We start from the raw sequence: 15,555 nt of genomic DNA, 5'->3' as shown, positions 1-15,555 counted from the left end.
TGCAAGATGTCATCACTGGGGAAAAGTGAGTGAAGGGTACTTGAGATCTCTCTGCACTGTTTTTTACAATTTCAAGTCAATCTATAATTATCTCAAAAACAGTTTAACGAAAAATTGTGTAATAGTTGATAGTGACTATCCATGACTTGTTCCTGATATTTTTAGGGGAGTGGTCCTAATATTTTACCTCTAAGCATGCTGTTACATATACTATTGGCTAGGTCTATAATTATGCTTTAATATATACACAAACTACATATATTTTATCATGTTAAGGAAATAATTTTTAAACTAATTTTACCAAGGATTTTTATCAGCTACAGATATTAAAAAGTTTACCAATGTTTTAATAAACTTCCTAATATTGAAACACCCTTACACTCCTGGTGTGAACACTAACAGGCAATAATTGGTCATTTAAAAAAGTTTTTATTATAGAAAACTTTAAATAGATGCAAAAGTTGAATAAATACAACGAACCCCTGTGTACCCATTATCTAAATTTAACAACTATCAAATCATAGCCACTTTTGCTTTAGACCTTCACATACTCCCTCACTCCACCATACTATTTTGAAGTCCCAGATATAATGAGTTCATGTGTTGTAGAGAGCTGGCAAGTCCACATGTAGGTCAGGTGACAAGCTAGTGATTTCTGCACACCCGTTTACCAAAGTTTATAGGTCAGGTGATGGCAAGAGGGAAGGGTGAGGGAACTCTGGCAATATATCTACTCATAGGCTGGTGGCAGAACACATCCTAGGGAAACTCCTTTTGCTCTCACAGCCTTCAACTAATTGGATGAAGTCCATTCATGTTATAGAAGGCAATCTGCTTCACTTAAGGCCAATTGATTTAATCACATGTAACTACTTCATAACAGCAACTAGGGTTTTACCAAATAACTGGCCACCACGGTTAACACATTAAAATTAACCATCTCAGTGGGTCTGTGTCCTTTTCAAGCCATAGAACTTCGATATACATGTACTTTATCTGAAGTCTTCAGAAAGAGGATTTGCTGCTGCTGTTAATATTATTTTGTTGAGTTTATTCATTTTGGCTTCTCTGTATCTACTGACTGTTCTTTTTGAGTAAAAAGAAGGTACTTTTTATAAAGCTTGGATACCAATGGGAGTTATTTTATGGTAATCATCATACAAGGCAACTGTCAGCACAATGATGAAAGAGGTTAGTAGAATGTTGTCACTGGTAAAAGGTCTCCAGTCTTTTTCTAGTCGGCATGAACTGGCTGGCTGCCTTTCTGGGGGTCCAGTTTGCTAACTCTGCAGCTAGTAAAGCTTTTCTCACTTATTTCCTTCAGTTTTACTTTCAATAACCTTTTGTCCATCTATAAAAGCAAAACAGAGAAATTTATAACCTAATAAATAGCACTATCTCTGTCAAAAAAATAATCTGTTATTTAAACTTTTCTAAAGCATACAGACAGGAAAAAAAAAGAGTCCTTTCTACTGAGGTTATTTATTTGAAAAATATAGTCATTTTCATAAACCAAAAACATAGCAATACTTGAGTTTTAATGTTTAAATGTACAGTTCACAAAAAAGGTAATACAAATGGCTCAAATAAAAAGATACCCAACCTTATTTTTTTTTTCAATTTTTATTGTGTTTAAGTGAAAGGTTACAAATCCCCAACCTTATTTTTAAGAGAAACACAAATTGAAACGCACTGAGATTAAAATACCAGTTTTCAACTAAGAGATTAGCGAAGATCAAAAAGTTTGATAATACTGTGAAGATTCCTGGGAGTGCAAACTGACATAACCCCTATTGAAAGCAATTTACTGATATCTATCAAAAATAAAAATGTACAACTCTTTTGATCCAGTAATTACGATTTTAGAATTTATCTTATAGAAATTCACTCAAGTGCAATATTACCTATATTCAGGGTTATTAAATGGAGCATTATTTACAATAGCAAAAGATTGGAAAGAGTTAAGAGTATCTATCAGTAGAGACTGCCCAAATATTTTATGGTACATTCACACAATAAAATCTTATATAGTTGTAAACAAAAAAGGATCAAGAAACTATGTACTGACATGAGATGATCTCAAAACTATCATACTCAGGAGAAAGAACAAGCTGAAGAACAATGTGCACTGCAGAACACCCTATATATAAAATATTTCTGGAAGAATATTTAAGAAACTGTTAACACCCCAGGGAGGGAGAATTGGGTGCTAAAAGTGGGAAGAGAATTTTTCACTGTATATCATCTTATATCTTGAATTCTGAACCATGTGGTATGTTACATGTTTTGTTGAAAAATTTTTTTCTAAAAATTTTGAAATAAAAACTATAACATTCCAATAGAAATACAAAATTCTTTTAGGTAAATTCAAATTAGCAAGCATCATATTTCTTTCATCTGACTGATAAACTTTTCTACAATTCCATTGAGTCTTTCAGGCTCCATCAGTTTGTTTACCAATTCCTGCTCAATTGCCATTAAGGCCATGTCACTACACCTCTCCTGTCCCATGGTATGACATAAATATGTTTTAAGGCGAGGTAGTACAGAAAATGAGCTTTTAGCACTTGCTGAACTAATTGGCCAAGACAAAGCCGTATGTAATAGCTGTGAGATGCCCGGAATATTACTGTGAAGACCATGCCGAATAAACAAATAGCCAAGATTTATGAAGTTGACAGAATCATAATCTACGACAAAGTTGAGCTTTGCATAGTGCCGATAAAACCTAAGTTCTGCGATAATATCTGCATCAAGTTTATAAAATTCTTGAACATGTTTGGCTGTTGCTTCATTTAATGGTTCATTCCATTTAAGTAACAGTTCTGAAATTTGCTTTATTTTGCAATAATCAAACTCTGAAAAACATAATTTTAAATTTTGCAATACAGTATCCAATCCTTGGTAATAAATATTAATTTTATATTGTTCTTCAGTTGAAGAAGAAAAAAACATACTATCTGAATTACTATGATCTATTACTTTCTGAACTTTTCTTCTCTGAAAAGAAGGTTTTTCAACTTCAAAACCTTTACAGGTTATTTTTTTACATATTTCTTCTGCTCCATCCCAGACACTTTTAAAATAGATATCATTTCTCTCAGATGATAAACATTCAAAAATTGTTTCTATTTTTGAAGTCAAAGAAGAAACGTCCATGGTTTCACTCTGTAGCTCTTCGGAAAGAATTTCTGTAACACTCAGCACTCGATAAAGAAATTTTATACAAAAGATAAATTCAAATTTGGACACCAGTGTCAACAAATTGCTCAGTTCATCAGCCAAATTTGTGTTTGAAGAATGGCTTGATATAACTTCCAGTGTTTCAATAATCTCTGGAAGACCCTCAATCACAGATAGTAATGTACGATCATGGACTGTCCAACATGACTGTGATGAATGTTTCTTGCATGTTTTGTTTTGGCTTAGTTTACAAATATTTTGAAAATTTGCCAACATTTCCCCAGACATATGAATAGTGTTGAACAAAGTACTAAGAGTATTTAGGGTACTTCGGAGTTCTTTTACTTCTTTACAGAACCGAATGACTGCTAAATCCAAAAAATGTGCATAACAATGTATGTATAAAGCTCTTGGCTCTTCCTTCTTGAATTCTGCTGCAATCTTATTAAATTTTCCCCTCAAATTAATGGTACTATCATAGGCCTGGCCACGTATGTTTTTCAAATCAACTCCAATTTGCTCTAGGTAAGTTTTGATAATCCTATGTAAGTTGGTCCCAGTTATCTCTCCAATATCAATAAAACCCAAGAATCTTTCTTTTATTAAGATAGCCTTTGATGTTTTTTGTGGGTATCTTACACAAACTGAAAGCTGTTCTTTAGTGGCACTATCAGTTGTTTCATCACATATTACTGAAAAAGCTGAGGAGACATTGATCTCATTCACAATATCCTGCAACATTTCAGTCTTTATTATTTCAATAATTTCAGTTTGAATTTGTGAACTATTATAGAAGTCAACTTGTGAGTTCATTAGTCGAAATATTCCTTCTCCTTTATCTTTTGCTCTGATTTCTAACAATTCTAAAAAATTCCCTTTATTTATAGATGAAACAGACTGGTCATTCCCTCTGAAGGGTAAACACTGCTTTCCAAGAAACAGAATATTTTCAATGATAAACTTTAGATAGTTTTTATTTTCCTCAATTTTTTTTGAATGAATAGACAAATTATCATTTATAGCTTCATCACAAAACTGGTATTCCCTCCAAAATTGCAATGACTTCAAATGCATCTCACTTTTTTCATGCTTTCTGAATTTTTCCAGAGTTTTTTTCCAATTAGAAATTCCCTGGGTTGTAAATGACTCTCCTCCAGAGCTAAAAATTTTTTGGCAGAACAAATGGCACGAATAACAGAATGTCACATCCTTTTTCGCACTGTGTTCCAGACATGGATTGGAACACCAAATTTTTTTAATACTTTGAGATTTCCCTTTAACTTTTTGTACTTTGGATGTAAATTTTGGTTGACATAGTTCATCATCATTTATTTTCATGGATTTCACATTGTATGCAGGACCCTGGCTTGACACTTTACCTTTCTGTAACTCCGTATCGCAGCCAATTGTATGCTGACCGAGTACTGATGAAGATGGCGAAAGGCCTGGCTGTTCCACACTATGATTAGCAACACCACTACTTGATTCACTGGGTAAACTCTCAGAAATCTTTGGAAGAAAATGATAAAATAACATTTAATAGCTTTCAAATAATCAGTTAAATTACTGAACAGATCTATCCTAGTAACAGAGTAATATGAACAGGTAAGTTACAGTAGGAGCTCCACTAGGGGGAACATTAACAATTCTTTATAATTATTTGTAATCCAGATTAGGCATTATATGTTCAAAGGGCTTTTTTAACGTAATCGTAGTAGAAATAACTTTTATTGCTCAGGTGAACCCAGAGGAACTATATGACTAATAATACTTCTGTTTAAACATTCTTATTAATAATTTCAAGTCAAACTTGAGATTTGGGAAATTGAATGTGAATAGCAAACAGTATTTTCGTTTATTTACTCTATTTTTTGAGATTTAAGTTAAAAATAGGAATGAATATATTCAGACATATATATACAATTAGCTTCAAAAGGAAATAAATGCTGAAGACAATAGCGAAACAAACAAAACTGAGAAAACTTACATCTGCAATGACATTTTGTGTTACTGGAGAAACTGTACCTGTTAAATTAATTAGAGCATAAATTCAGGATCTTATACTAATCTATAAAATAGCATCATAAACTGTAATTGCTTATTGCACATTAGGAAACAAAAAGAAAACTTAGAATACAAGCAGATTCATCAAGTATGGCAAAATGGTATATGCATCAAATATTTTCAAATCATACCTTGTAAGACATCAGAGTTCACAATGGAAAGGTCACCGTGAGGATCTGCCAATGACATTATATTGCTTATAACTGGAGTTGTGTCTTTCTTTGGAGAAAGGAGCTCAGTTGAAGCCTCTTGCACCATGGGAACATTTACTGATACAAATAAACAGACTTCTTATAAACCAGGCAGAATCAATCAGAAATACTTTAATAACAAGTGTTTCAAGGAACAGTACAAATATCAAATACTTTAGGAATTGCTTGGCTAAGTAATTTCTAATTGGAGTAACTTGTATTAGGATTTAGGGATAGCCAGGTTCTTCAGGATATTAATAACAATATTAAACTGATAGTTCATACTTCCCCATCATTTTATACCTTTTTGCACACAATTTCTCAGTCCTTTTACACAGCTTGCTGAGATTACAAGCAAATTTTTGCTGTGAAATTAGCCATGAGAAACCTAAAAGAGATTCCTATACAATCTCCTAAAGGGTGTCATTTCTAACTCTTCTGGGCTTCATAAACCTCAACATCAATGGAGTTAGGTTGGTATCCAACCTAGTATTGAAGAGATTTCTGTAATAAGTCAGGGTACAAATTCTAGGTCACCATTCACTCTACAGTCTATGTAAATGGCACTTCTGATACTACAGGAGGCTCTTGGATGAAATATTTGGTTGGCTGTGGATTATGTGTGCTTTTCTATCAGTGAACTTCCAACTAGATCTACTTCATGTGAATGTTACCAAAGGCCTTGTTTTTACAAAGCAAGAATAAATTTGATATAACATTCTATAATCTAACAGAACAATTCTTTATCATAAAAATATTGAATTAACTCAATATTTATTGAATAAGTGCCTCGTATGTACCAAATCCTGTGGCAGGGGCTCAATACATATACTAATATAAACATAAATATGTTCATTTACTAAAGGATCCAAATTATCTAAAGACAAAACCAAACCCGCTGCCATCAATTCTAACTGACCCCATGTGTTCCAGAGTAGAACTGCTTCATAGGATTTTCTTGGCTATTACCTTTAATGAAGCAGACTGCCAGGCCTTTCTTCCATGGTGCTTTATGTTACCATCAACCTTTATGTTAGTAGGTGAGTGCTAACTGTTTGCACCACCCAGGGACCTAATCTAAAGACATGTATCACTAAATTTCTTTTTCTTAACTTTTGTCTTAAAATGAAGAGCGTTTGTATCAACCTGATACAACAATCATTACAAATAAATATTAAATTCTCTGGTAGAGACGTAGTCTTCCTTTTACTCCAGAGTATTGGAGAACAGTTCTTTGCAACAAATTTTAAATCACTTTTATTTGGAAATGAATCCAGGTTATAAATTAATGCAAAGCAGTAACATTCTTCTTTAATAGTTACTAACCTTTAGTTACTAAACCTATGACAACTGCTAAACAAACATTACCTCTAGAAGATTCCATGTTAGCTTTATTGTAAGCAGAGAAACAACTAATAGAGCAGAAAAGCTCTGTCTTTCCAAAGTCATTGGTAGTCTCAATAATTTCATCAGAGGGCTTCAGTGATTTGAAAATAACAGATGGAAGTACTTTGGCTGGTTTCTGTTTAGAGATTAAAATAATATTCATATTCCTGGTACATGATACATATTGTTAAAAACAAAAACATACCCACTACCATTGTTCTTAGTTAAAATATTCCAAATAATGTCAATGAATCCACATTTTTAACACTTTGTAAAAACCAGAAAAAAGGCACTATAAATTGCAATGACTGTAAAATGAAGGAAATTAATAAATGGGAAGCCCTGGTGGCTTAGTGGTTAAGAGCTATGGCTGGTAACCAAAAGGTCAGCAGTTTGAATCCACCAGGCGCTCCTTGGAAACTCTACGGGGCAGTTCTACTCTGACTTATAGGGTCGCTATGAGTCGGAATCAACTTGACAGCAACAGGGTTTTTTTTTTTTTTTTAATAAAAATGAAATTATATTGTCAGCTATACTAACAATAATAATAATATATGCAAGTAATGAAGAAACTGGTCAGAGAAAATGTTCACAGTCCTAGCTAATCAAAGCCAACTGGATAAATAAACCAAACCAGTTGCTGTTGAGTTGATTCCAACTAAAGGTGACCCCAAGTGCGTCAGAGCGGAACTGTGCTTCACAGTTTTCAACGCATAATTTTTGGAAGCAGATTGCCAGACCTTTCCTCTAAGGTACCGGGGTGGTTACGAATCTCTAACTTTTTGGTTAGCAGCTGAGTGTGTTAACTGTTTGTACCACCCAGGGACGCCCAGATAAATAAACAAAGGTCTTATAATAATAAGTCACTCTTCAATCCCAGATTGTGCATCAGCTCAGGAAAATCTTCTAATGGTGCTAAGGAGAAGCCAGAAAGGGTGCTTAACACACATGATGAGGTATTGTAGGAATTGCTGCTTTTCTAGGCTAACCTCACCTGTAAGCATATCGTAAAAAAGAGGCATCCAAGCAGTAAGAAATATAGTTGAATTTAGTAAGCAATAAGCGCACAAAGGAAAAGGATGTAAACTAAGAGGTTTCCCACCTATTCTTTCTAATGAAACAGGAACCACCATTCCTGGATTTAAGAATAAAATATTGATGGCAATGATAGAATAGAACTGCTTCTGGGGGCACAAAGTACAAAGATAAATGAAAATATCTGTTTGTGAAAGAGTAGGAGACTGGCAAAAGAACAATGAAACAAATAAAAAAGGGATAATTTTGAAAATTTCACCTTACCCTTTCATTTTGAGAAACCCCTAACAATTTGCCAATATTTAACATTAAGCAACAAAAATAGTATAACTTACAATTAAGTTCATTATTCATATGGGAAAGCTAATACTTCATATACTCTATTAGGGAGGTGTGGCCAAAATACAATTACACCAATCTACTTTTTAAAATAAAAGGCCGCTCTTTATTTAGATTTACAGATTTGAATACTTTCCTAATTCTTGGTTATAGCTCACTAACAATATGGATTTTTCTCATTATCACTACCATATAATATGTTATATTCAGGGAAAAGTATGAGGTGGTGTTTATTACCTGGTATACCTAAATCAGCCCTATTCCGTCACATGTGCTGAGTAACTGGTTACTCAATACGGGCTCTTAAAAACTGGACAAAACACCCAAAAACAAACCTGTTGCTGTCAAATCGACTCCAACTCATAGCAACCCTCTAGGACACAGCAGAACTGCCCCATAGGGTTCCCAAGGAGCGGCTGGTGGATTTAACTGCCGACCTTTTGGTTAGTAGCTGAGCTCTTAACCAGTGAGCCACCAGGACTCCAAAAATAGGACAAAACCTATTTATTGAAGGATAAAGGAGGAAAAGAAGGAATGGCATTTTTCTTTCCTGCCTTCCATTCTAACATTTTTGGTCCCAATGCAGGACAATCTCCTGGTGGCGCATTCTCCACCACAAAAGGTGTGGCTCAGAGATTGAACAATCTTCAAGTGTGGCTCCCTGGGACTCCCATCTTCAGTTACTTGTTTTTAAGGAAGAACTTACAGGAATAGAACTGGGTCTCAAAGCATCATCTGAACAAGTAAGGCGTATGACAGCCCCACCATGAAAGGGGTCAGACCACTAATAGTGTTCATCTCATTTAGTCCACCAAAGCCTCTCTGCTCTCAGAAGTACCCACCCAAGGCTCTCCAATCAGAAGAAAGCGCTTATTTCTCATTGGTTTACTTCCTTCTATGACTAGTTCAGAAAAAGCATGTGACTAGGGTTAAACCCATAGAATTAAATCACTTTTATGGGTAGGTCTTATAGTAGACTAGTGTTATTTCTGCTATGTTTATTTGTAGTTTATAAACAGGCTTCTACTTCCTTGCCTTTCCTTCAAGGTAAGATGATCATCCTGAGATTCTTTAGGAAAATCTCCATCCAGCATTTATCATGAATTCTTATGTAAGAAAAAACTATCAAAAGTCTTCTATTTTATCTTCTACATCATCTTACCCAACCCACTACCATTGATTCTGAGTCACAGCAACTCCATAGGGTTTCCAAGGCTGTAAATCTCTATAGAATCAGACTGCCATGTATCTTTCTCCTGCGGAGCCACTGGTGGTTTCAAACCACCAATCTTTCAGTTAGCAGTTGCTTTAACCACTGTGCCACATCATCTTACCACCATTAACCATTGCCTTCGAGTCGATTCCAACTCATAACCCACAATTATTCCCAATGAGCCAAAATCTATATCCCCACATGTTCCTACAGTACAGCCACTTATAAGCCAGCTAAAGGAACAGAAGCTTCTATTTTTCATTTCAATCCTAAGCAGTCAATTCAAATGGCATAGTTCACACTTTCAGCAATGTATCTTTATTCATACCTGCTTGTATGCTGTAATATTCCTTAAACTATTACAGTACTGGGACTGTCTTTCCATTTGAAGTATGTGGAATGAACTAGAGCTAGTATAACAGTAAACCCCACAGTTCTCACAACAGTTCATGACAAGGTTGTTAGCAGAGTGAAACTTTAAAAAGCAGGTATTACTGCAAAGGCTATGTTTCACGTTCTGGTATTTTACTTCATACTGAATCTAGGAATTAAAAAAAAAAAAACTCAGTCAAAAACTGATATTAATGCAGAATCACAGACGTTCCTAAAGATTAAAAAAATGACAACTTACAACAGTAGTCTTCTGACACATGCTGCATTTGGTTAAAATCTTATTATTACTACATACGGTAACAAATAATTTTCTTTTTTCTTCATATGATGAAAGACAAGATTGGCTGCAAAAATTTTTGCTAGAGGTAGTATCTTCCAGCTGAACACTGATCACATCCTTTTGACTTAAAATTTCTCTAAAAATAAAATAACAAGGGCACCATTAAACACTTCCATCACAATTACAATTCTTTCCTCTTCCTAAGCTAAATCTCTCCCTCAATCATCCCTCTTCCTTGCTGTTCAATGTACCCAACAAACTACAAAATAGTAGGGAGAACCTCAGCCTTAGAGAGAACCTATCACTTGTATTAAGAACCCTTGGATAAGTCACTTATACTCTCTCAATGTGAATTTCCTCATCTATAAAGTAGGAATTATAAAACATATCTGAAAGTGCTATTTTAAGGACCACCTAACCTGCATTAAGGAGCAATGGTGGTGCAGTGGTTAAAGTGTTCGGCTGCTAACCAAAAGGTTGGCAGTTTGAACCTACCAGCCACTCCTTGGGAGAAAGATGTGGTAGTCTGCTTCTATAAAGATTTACAGTTTTGGAAACAACCCTATGGGGTAGTTCTACTCTGTGCTATAGGGTCACTGTGAGTCAGAATCAACTCAATGGCAATGCGTTTAGTCTGTATTAGTTGTTGCTGGTAGTAACAGAGTGGTGATGAGAAATTACATGCATGAATAACCTGAGCAACTTTGCAATCTATAGGATTCCATCTATAGGACAGGAAATTTCAAAGAATGGTCTGCAAACCCTGGGTTTCCCTCATATATTCTCAGACGGTCTATGAGATCAAAACTATTTTCATAATAATATTAAGATGTTATCTGTCTTTTTCACTGTGTTGACATTTGAACCGATTGTACAAAAGCCATGGTGTGTAAAATTGCCACTCTTAGCACAGGTCAAACCAGTGGCACCAAAATGTACTAGTACTTGTATTATTCACTACTATGCATTCACAGCAAAACAAACAAAAAAGCCAGTTTTTCTTAAGAATGGCCTTAATGAAGTAGTAAAAATTGTTAATTAAGCCTTGATCCTTGAGTGTACATCTTTTTAACTAACACTGAAGTACAATAATTGTCTCATGTAAAAAGCACATATGGGAACAGGAGTCGTTGCAAACTATATTAGATGCTTTTTTCATGAGACATGTTTACTTGATGGAAAAACTAACAAAAACCAACTTTTTCAGAAATGGGTATATGGCAGACATTTTCTTAAAAATGAACAAAGTGAGAAAGTTACTTCAAGTAAAACAGTTGATAGTATTTGCTACCAATGATAAAATTTGAGCTTTCAAGTGAAAGTTTGAATTTTGAGAAAGTTTTATCTGCCACGTTGAGCTTGCTGGCTTCCCAAAACTTAAAAGACCTTTCTGACGAGACTGCTGGTGTTAACAAATATGACTTTAAAAATGCTGCATAATGAAATGTGTCAGCTTCGGGAAGATCTGCAAACCCCAGTGAACCAACACTCCTCAAAGGACCGCAGCGTGGCGTGGCAAAAATCATACATGGCTGAAAGATGTACTCAAAGACCAAGAGAGGCCAATGGATTCTAATGTAATAGAGTACAAAAAGCTCATTGATAAGGTTTCAGATTCTACATTTCAGCTAACCTTTAAGAAACTACTAAATGTCTTTTGGTGTAGTACCAAAGAACATCCATAATTATCTGAAAAGGCTATGAAAACACTCTTCTCCCTTTTCCAACTACAGATTTATGAGGCCAGGTTTTCTTCACAGATTTCAACCAAAACAACATATCACAACAAATAGAACAAGCAGATAGGAGAATTCAGCCAGACACTCATAGGTTTGCAGAACTAATAAAACAATGCTACTCTTCTCATTAAATTTGTGTTTTGGAAAAAATGGTTATTTTTCATTAAAAAAAATAGTATTTACATTAACATGTAACTGAATTTTTTAAATTCTAAATGTGTTAATAATATTTAAAAAATCTGTTTCAGTTTATAACACAGGAAACATTCATAAATATAACCTACATAAACTAAAGCTCTTCAGAGTTTTTAATAATTTTTAAAAGTGTAAAAGGGTCCAGGGACCAGAAAATTTAAGAACTGCTGCTAAAGGAAATACCAAAATATATGGCAGAACCCTCAGGATATCAGTCTTTCAAGATAATAGTTTTCTAAATGAAATACTCCTGAAATTAACACTACTTTAACATTTCAATTTTTTAGGGAATTACGAACTTTCAGTCTTCTTCAACAAATGGTACTGAAAGTAACAGATTAATGTCCTTATCACAACATCAGTTATTTTACTAGCTTAAAATATAGCTCTATCAGTTAGGAACAGGAGAAGGATATGGAATGTGCGACTAAACGCCTCCACGAACAACTGCCTCCTTTGCCATGTGACCAGAGAACTGGATGGTGCCTGGCTACCATTACTGAACCTTTTGATCAAAGATTCTATAGAAGAATCCTGAACAAAAGAGGGAAAATACGGAAGAGAATTTCAAATTCTCATGGACTCCAGACTTGCAAGAGCCATGGAGGTTGGATGAACCCCTGAAACTACTACTCTGAGACAACCTTTAAATCTTAAATAAAAAAATATCCCCTGAAGTTCTTAAAACCAAACTGTAGTTTAGCTTAACTACTGAAGAATGTCTGCTTTGAGTATTATGCTCTTTGAAGATCTATTTATATGGAATCAAACTGACAAGAGTAACTTGAAAGAGGAAATTTAGGGGGCAAAGAGTTTATGTTAATGAGGGAGGAACAGCTTAGAAAAAGAGGGGGAGAATGGTTACACAACTCAAAGAATATAATCAATGTCTCTGAGCTGTACATGTAGAAACTGTTGAATTGGTGTTTTACTGTGTATATTCTCAACGATAACAAAATAAATTAAAAAAAAAAAAAACAGCTCTATTCACAGTGCTTGAGTTGTGCTGTCCCTGCATTTCACTTGGCAAAAATTGTTCTAGAATTCACTCTGTACCAGGCAGCGTTAGGCCTTGAGGATTTAAGATGAGTACAAGTTGGTACCTAATGTTAAGAGGCTTACAGTCTAACAGGGCAATACAGAAATTTAAAAAACATTGCTATATTATGATCAATACCTTAGGAGTTATAAACACTATACTACAAAAACATAGACTAAGGAACAAATAATTTTTGGTGGTAAAAGGGGAGGGAGGAATGGTATGGAAGTAGATAAGCGGTGAAGATATTTAAGGCAGACTTTTAAGGTACAAAGAAATTAGTCAGACAGGAAGGTAAGCAGAAGAAATACTGCTGTAAGCATGCTAGATTGCTGGCTTCTAATCTACTAAGGTCTTAGAAACAAAACGTTAAAAAAAATCAATCTTGTTAGAAGTACCTAAAATTAGCTTAAGCAAACTCTGAGTACAGGTCTGAACAACGGTTCTACCAATGAACCAAGTGTGAGAGTTTTAGTGGATGGGCCTGTTTTGGCCTTAACTAGATCTGTGTTGGTTCCGTTTGGGATACTAAAATTTAGGAATGACACTTCTCGAATATATCACTCTCAGAAAAAAAAATCACCTTTGAAACAAGATTTAAAATGTCATCCTCAAAACAATCTTTATTTCACTTGGCTTAGGAAATAGAATGACAGCGTCGTTAGCACAAAACAAATTTTAAATCAATCATTGCTATAAAAGAAACTCCAACAATAACAGAAGATTAACTAAAATCTTCAGAATTACAGATGAGTACAAGAGGCTAATGAATGTGGAATAAAAATATGTTTTGAAAAAAACACAAGTTACTTTTAACAGTGGATGGCCTCTCATAGCCTGTGTGTTATTACCATCCTTCCCCCAACCTATAAAATACTATTTTTTATCAAAAAGAATTTTATTCCAAAGTTAAAACTTGACTTCTGTTTTTGATCATATTGGATAGCTTTGCCTTAAGGAACAGTTTACAAACCACATCTTCCCTGCTTTAGCCTTTTTCAATCTGTTTGGGAGACCTGCTGAAGATACGTACAGGGAAAACTCTCAGCACAGCAACATAACACCTTAACTTCTCAGGGACTCATTTTTCTCCAAACCAAACGAAATGGCTTGGACTGCATGATCTCTAAGATACCTTCCAATGTTATGATTCTGCAGAAAGAGAAAGCAGGCTGAAGTAATGAGGGTGGCATACAGCCCACAGCAAAAAAAAGAGAAAAGACATAGTATAGTATCAAAGGGTTGAAAAAGCAGAAGAGAGCGGTAAGCAGAGTTCAGGGGGTAAGACTTGAAACAACGGATAACATCTGAAGCAGCAGCCTGACGAGAAGCTGAAACCACCCATAAAAAGGTTTGTGAGTTCAAGAGAATAACCGTGATAGTTAACATTTATTCAGTTTTTATTATTTGCCAATACTGTTCTAGTCACTTAAATGTATTATTTAATTGTCATAATTCTTATGAACATTTAAGAAAAGAGATGGGAATACTACAAAACAAGTTCTCAGTGCCTCTCAAACTTTAGCATGTATGAGTTGCCTGAGGATTTTGTTAACATGCAGATTCTGACTCAGTAGGGCTGGGTGAGACCTGGGATTCTACATTTCTAGCAAGCTCCCAGATGATGCTGATATAGCTACTCAAAAACCAAAACAAACCAAACCCAGTGCCGTGGAGGACAGAGTAGAACTGCCCCACAGAGTTTCCAAGGAGCGCCTGGCGGATTCAAACTACCGACCCTCTGGTTAGCAGCCATAGCACTTAACCACTAAGCCACCAGGGTTTCCTATAGCTGTTCAGGGATCACAAAATAATAGCAAGTGAAGAAGGCAAGATTCAAATTACGGCAATCAGATTCCAAAACAGTATTTTAAACGGATTCATTACATTTAGAAGCAAAATTTAAATTTAGCATTACCATTAGCATTCAGTGACAACTGAGAATTACATTACTACAGGACTTTCAAAGCCTATACATCTCATCAGGGCAGAGGTAGAAGTTCTGGACATTTTTCACTACACCTACTATCTCTTTATCCAACATTTTGCACTTATGACAATAGTAAAAAATCTACTCTCCGACTATTTGGGGCATTAACAACACGTCTGGCAGTAACAAATACCGAGGTGCAAGGCAAGAGTGACGCTGGCTGTTATGGTTAAGGTTATGTGTCGGCTTGGCTGGACCATGATTCTCAGTGGCTTGGCAGTTATGTAATGATGTAATTTGGCAGTGTAATGATGCAGTCATCCTCCTTTTTGTGATCTGATGTGGTTATCCTCCATTTTTACATAATGCTGATTTTCGCATAATAACCCGGTCTTTGGATCCTAAACATGTTGAAAAGTGAGGAGTGGGTGCAATTCATTATGAACTTAAGTGGAGTCACTACTTCCTTTTTCTGCATCTAAACTGCCTTACATATGTTAAAAAAAAGGTTAGCAAAAAAGACCCCTTACAGAAATCTTTAAAAGATTACACACACACACACGTTTAT

General features: G+C 35.0%; 1 protein-coding gene across 5 annotated transcripts in view; it reads right to left on the bottom strand.

Moving 5' to 3' along the window:
• Positions 1-1,483: 1,483 nt before the first annotated feature.
• The window catches only part of ZMYM1 (zinc finger MYM-type containing 1), a 32,876-nt gene continuing 18,804 nt past the window's right edge, over positions 1,484-15,555 (bottom strand). For 4 of the 5 annotated variants that reach the window (XM_064281686.1, XM_064281685.1, XM_064281684.1 and 1 more), the window contains 6 exons: positions 10,043-10,220; positions 9,740-9,952; positions 6,807-6,960; positions 5,379-5,516; positions 5,171-5,208; positions 1,484-4,692 (listed from right to left, as the gene is read on the bottom strand). In XM_064281686.1, coding sequence (XP_064137756.1) covers positions 2,383-4,692; positions 5,171-5,208; positions 5,379-5,516; positions 6,807-6,960; positions 9,740-9,952; positions 10,043-10,220 — 3,031 coding nt within the window. In that variant the 3' untranslated portion in view covers positions 1,484-2,382. The remainder of the gene's footprint in view (positions 4,693-5,170; positions 5,209-5,378; positions 5,517-6,806; positions 6,961-9,739; positions 9,953-10,042; positions 10,221-15,555) is intronic. The other variant, XM_003415488.4, reaches the window with a different exon arrangement.

This window comes from Loxodonta africana, chromosome 3 (genome assembly GCF_030014295.1).
Source record: "Loxodonta africana isolate mLoxAfr1 chromosome 3, mLoxAfr1.hap2, whole genome shotgun sequence".
Taxonomy (NCBI): domain Eukaryota; kingdom Metazoa; phylum Chordata; class Mammalia; order Proboscidea; family Elephantidae; genus Loxodonta; species Loxodonta africana.
This window is presented reverse-complemented; position numbering and strand designations above follow the sequence as displayed.